The following is a 5660-nucleotide window of genomic DNA, read 5'->3' as shown; positions in this document are numbered from 1 at the left end:
AAATGATGGCCATCGTGACTCAGTACACGTTTATTACATTTCAAATTGTGTTCTACTGTTATTTCTTTTCTGTTAAGTGTTTTCTACATCTTAAAGTTTTCATGTAGCAATTTCTTTTAACTCTCTTCATTGGCATTTGTTCTTATTGCATAGGAATATAATTGCCAGTGCAAGTGTCGACAAGAAAGTGAAGATTTGGAATGTTGTCAGTGGGAAGTTTGAAATTACGATGGGCCATCACACAAAGGAGTCAAGAATTAAACTTTTATTGCTCTATACTATTTTAAACTTTTGAATCAATAACTTTTATTAATCTCTCATCATGTTTAAATTATAATGTTCTTAAATTATAGTGTCTTTAAAAAATTAAACATTTTTTTTACAATTCTGTATTTCTCGGCTTAATAACTTTTTATATGATATCATATTATATCTATATTTCTGTTTATGTGATGAGGACTGGTTGCAGCTTTAAATTCTTGGTTCATGGAAAACACATAAATCCAACTTATGTTTAAGTCAAATTTGAGGTTTTTATGATCAGAGATGAACTTTTCTCATAGGAATGTTGCAGCTGCATCCACTTGTAATTTGACTTGTACTGAATTCCTTTGGTTGTAGGTTAAAAGGAAGGCAGTCATTGATGTAGTGTGCAACCCATTGGGGAAATTTGGTGGAGTTGTACAACCCATTCAGCAGTTCATGACCTTAAGTTTTGGTTCACTGTAATTCAACTCCATATCTGGGAGGGATGCTTCTGGTGATTATTCTTGCCTGGTTATCAGTGGCCAAGTCTCTTGATTCCCAGTTTTCAGCTTTGCGTAGAGAAGAAGAACTTGAGAAAGAGATGGAAAGAGTAGCTGTTGTTAAGATACAAGTGGTGGCTAAGGATGAAGATGGAAATGGTTCTCTTGCAAGTGTTCCACTGTTGAATCAAACAGCTGGTGGTGACTCCTCAAGTACATTGAATTGAATCAACTCCTCACAATAGTTAAAGCTTTCCTTTTTCTAGTCTAGTCTCCTTATTGTTACTTTTGTCCCATAGATAAATGATTTTTTAAACTTTGTTTCGAATGAACACATTTGTAAACTTTGTTTCGAATATATGAGTTCATGGTTTGGGAATGGAAGCATTGTATTATCTTTATATTTTGGCTAATTCAAATAACAAATTCTATACCACCCATGATTGCTATCTGCACCTCTACCACCCATGATTGCTAATTGCACCTCATAACTATCGAAGGCTTTTGTCCTTCGGTAATTACCGAAGGCTTTCGCCCTTCGGTAATTACCGAAGGGCAAAAGCCGTCGGTAAAAGTTAGCGACAAAGGTTTTTATCGATGGCCTTTGAGCCGTCGGTAAATGATCTTTACCAACGAACTTTGATGTTTTTCGAGGGATTCTGGCCTTCGGTAATGCCCTTCATTACTGTAGTGGGAGGGTTTTGCAACCTGAGATTGTTGTTTTACAGTTCTTGCAATTCAAATAACCAGTGATCAAATTCATAATTTTTGAAGAAAGGGATGTTCCTTTTTTAAACTAAGATTTTTATATGCTGGTGAAATTGGGCTAGACTTAGAGAGGCAACATCTTTGGAAAAACATGTTCTTTTGAAGAAACTTAGAGATGCACTTGAATCCTTAAAAAGGATGATGTGGAAGAAGCTATTGCTATGGTTAGTTCTTTTTTATTTTTATTTTTAAAAAGGAAGATATCTACTTCGACTTTGTTTCTACCTAATAATATTTTATGCAAGTCATAAAGTAAATATATGCATGTGCTTCATATGGTGGTATTTTAACTTTTTGAACAGTAAGTTGTATGTGCTCCATATGTGTTTAAGGTTGTTTTAAGCAATGCAGTTGTAAGANGTTTCTGTATTTATTTAACATAAACTTTGCTTCTCAATAAAATTCTCAGGAATTGAAGTGATGTGTTGTTGCATGCGATTCTTAAAAGTTTTATGGGTTTTCGTATCAAGCTTAAAGTTATTGATTTTACAGGGGATGTTGCTTTTAGAATCTTGGAGAGCATAAACAAAGTTAAGCTAAGAGGACTTCAAGGTGTTTTTCAAGATACTTTAGAGGTAGAAACTCGGATTTATGTATGTGATATTAAGCCTCAGATGTTAAATGTTGGCAGACAGCATGCCTTGGAGAAGGGTAAATGAGAATGCCTTAAAATGTCAATGATTAGTTTAAGCTTTCATAAAGGATTTTGGTTTAATGTATCTTCATTTGCTATGAATGAATGTTTTCTGCTTATTATGTAATAAAAGATTATTTTTGAATATTTTATGATAGGTGAACAATGTATATAATAAAAGAATATTTTTAAAAATTATATATTATGATAGGTGAACAATTATTTGTCATAATATGTTCTACATATTATGATAGGTAAAGTCGCTATATTATGACAGATAAGTTAAAATCTATCATAATATACTGGACTTATTATGATAGGTGACAGAAAGTCCATCATAATACATTGGACCTATTATGATCGATTTTTTTGTGTGTCATAAAATGCGCAGGACCTATTATGATGAACGTCATAATAGGTCATTTTTGCCCGTCATAAAAAGCAATTTTTCTACTAGTGAACGCAACAACAACATATGTGTGTTATTAAGCAATGTGTTGTCTGTTGAGATCATTGACAACACAATTTCTATATCAATATAGTTTTTGATGATGACAACACATTGCTTAATAACAAGTACATGTTGTTGTTGCATTAAAGGTTCTTATGCTGATTAAACTGTAATATCTGTTGAACATGTGTATGTGTATGTACTATGTTACATGTTCTTGTGTTGATTGATTGATATATTTATGGAACATGTGTATATGCTTTAATGTGTTGTGTGTTATGCATCATTTCATATGTTTTACTGCACATATTTTAAAGCAAGAAATCACAAGCACTTTTGCGAACTTATTCTTGTGCTACAAAGTTCTAGTACAGTCGACTACATTACTAATGGATTCGACTATGCTAAAACCTTTCTACAGATTTTGAGAATTGGTGTTATGTGTTATTTTGAGAAGAAAAGAATTTCAAAATTTTTGAGATTGTGATAGTCGACATTGTGTTTTACATATTCTACTGTATCTGTTGTTTGATTTGGAATTCTGTTATGCTCTTGGACTTTAACGGCTATATTTTTAAAAGTTAGTTGAGCATTGATGACTTGGTCAACTGTATTGAATGAGTTTTGTTATTTGTTGACCATAGGCTACTAAGTTAACTAAACTGTTATAACTGTATAATACAGTCGACTGAATTAGTATCACATTTGACTGAGAATCTGACTATTTAACAGAAATCTATAAATAGATTGAACGCTAGTCTGTTCTAAGACTTTTGATGATCTGAAAATTTCATTTTTATTTCAGATTTCTCATTACTCCAAGAATTCTCCAAGAAGACGATGGCGATCTTTCTTGAAAGAGATTCAAGGAGGAGATTGAAAGAGATTCAAGAAGGAGATTGAAAGCGGTCTTTCTTGGCTGATCAACATATGCACAAGAAGGTGCTTCTGTTATTGATCGTGTAGGCTTGGCATCCTGTAAAGACTGTTGGAATTTTCTGAGAGGCTTGGCATCCTGTGAAGATTGCTGGAATTTGACCTATTGTGATACAGGGGAATAATTTACTTTGAGGATTTTTCAAAGTGGTATTGAAGATTGCATAAGAGGTGATTCTTGCTGCAAGTCTGATTGTGTTGTGCAGCTATATTTTGGTTTTGGGTTAGAGAGGACATTTATATTTTTGACGTGGAGGTCTTCGATAAATTCTTTGTTGTAGAAACCACAACCATTATAGTTCATTTGCTTCCTGGGTTCGAAGGACACTGGATGTAGGCATTGTTGGCCGAACCAGTATAAAAATCAGTGTTCGCATTTCTCTATCCCTTATCTTTTACATTCTAGTGGACTTTATTCTTTACGCAGTCAACTACGTAATTTCTGCTGCATACATATTATGATTGCTTGCAATTCAAAAAATTTCAAAAAGCTTTATACTTTGATTTCAAGATTGTGAAAAGAAAGTGTTTTTGAAACAACACCAATTCACTCCCCATCTTGGTGAAATAAAGAAGCCAATCTATTTTCCAACAATTGGCACCAGAGTTGGTTTTCATAAGGTATTTGAAAAATTAGTTGACTCTGTTTTTCTTGATTCGACTATACACCTGGGTATGGCTTCCTATTTTCAAACTTTTGGTGAAGGTGCTTCAACAAACAGACCATCTCTGTTTGTTGGCGAACACTATCCATTTTGGAAACTCATAATGAAAATCTTTCTTGAAGTGCAAAATAGAGGAATCTTGGATGCTACTTTAAATGGACCATTTGTGCCTAGAAAAAATGTTGATGAGAAAATTGTTTTGAAACCTTTTACTGAGTAGACTACTGATGAGAATAGAAAAGCTCAGTATGATATTAAAGCTAGGAATATTATTGCCTCTACACTAACTGTTGATGAATTTTTCAGGATATCTTAATGCAATTCTGCAAAAGGAATGTGGGATGTCTTGGAGGTTACTCATGAAGGCACAGATGAAGTAAAGAGAGCATGAAAGAATTCACTGATACAAGAGTATGAATTGTTCCGAATGAAAGCTGGTGAAAGTGATAACGGTTGAAAAACAACTATTTTCATGCTTTATTTGAGATCAAATTACACCCTTTAAGGCTTAGAATGAGCTTAGAATCAAGCAAAACACGTAAGTTGAGTCAGTTGAGAGTCGAAAGCTGTTTTTAGAGATATTATGCTTCTTTTGCATTGTTTTGCATCATTTCTGATGAAAATAAAGAATGGGATTGAAGATGGAAGGTCTTAGACTCAAGAAAGAAGGAGAAACATGAAGAAAAGAAGAGTCTAGAAACTGCCCAACGCCAAAATCCAACGTTGGTCGGCCAAACGCAGGGAGAGGCAAACCGCTGGGCGGTGGCGCGATTATGGAAACACCGTCGGGCGCCAAAACTGTGACGTCGGGCGGTTGTCTGCTGGGCTTGGGCCTAAATTTTGTGACGCTCCTCTGCTATAAATAACCCTGTTGCGAGTTTAGATGCATTCTTTTGACAGAGAGGGGCGGCCAGACCTAGTTTTCACTCCTTGGAGAAGATCTCTTGGATGCTTAGGCTCCTTTTTATCCAATCTAGGGTTTGCTTTTCCATTCTTCCGTCATTTTTCATCTAGTTTCACCATGACAATGGTGAACTAAACCCTTTTGTTGTTGGGGAACAATGTAATCTTTTGAAACTCTCTTTTATTGAAACTTTTATTTATTTATATGCTTGTCGTACGCTTTGATTATCAATTGTTGGGTTCTCATCTGCACTTAATGCTTTTATCGTTTAACTCATCCGATAATTGTTGTTTGTCTTTATTGATACGGGAACGTACAGTACTGTCATGAACTGGGGGAAATTCCTTGATTAAGCAATACCACCTAGAGATAGGGGGTAGGACAATCAATTGTTTTTGCTTCCGTTTATAATGCATTATTAATTACTAGGAGAGGCTAGGGATAGCAAGCCAGTAATTAGTAATAGGCTCTCAAGGGATTGGGTTAAGGGTAGATATTGACGGATTGGCAAGCGTAACAAATCGTTCAAGTAATATAATTGGTAAAACCCAATATC

General features: G+C 34.6%; 1 protein-coding gene across 1 annotated transcript; it reads left to right on the top strand.

Annotated features, from left to right (window-relative positions):
- The first annotated feature begins 751 nt into the window (after window positions 1-751).
- LOC106780547 (plastidic ATP/ADP-transporter-like) lies at window positions 752-2173 on the top strand. Its single transcript, XM_014668852.1, has 2 exons — window positions 752-959; window positions 2007-2173. The coding sequence occupies exons 1-2, from the start codon at window positions 752-754 to the stop codon at window positions 2171-2173; spliced, it is 375 nt and encodes a 124-aa protein (XP_014524338.1).
- Window positions 2174-5660: the final 3487 nt, after the last annotated feature.

This window comes from Vigna radiata, chromosome 2 (assembly GCF_000741045.1).
Source record: "Vigna radiata var. radiata cultivar VC1973A chromosome 2, Vradiata_ver6, whole genome shotgun sequence".
Lineage (NCBI taxonomy): Eukaryota > Viridiplantae > Streptophyta > Magnoliopsida > Fabales > Fabaceae > Vigna > Vigna radiata.
This window is presented reverse-complemented; position numbering and strand designations above follow the sequence as displayed.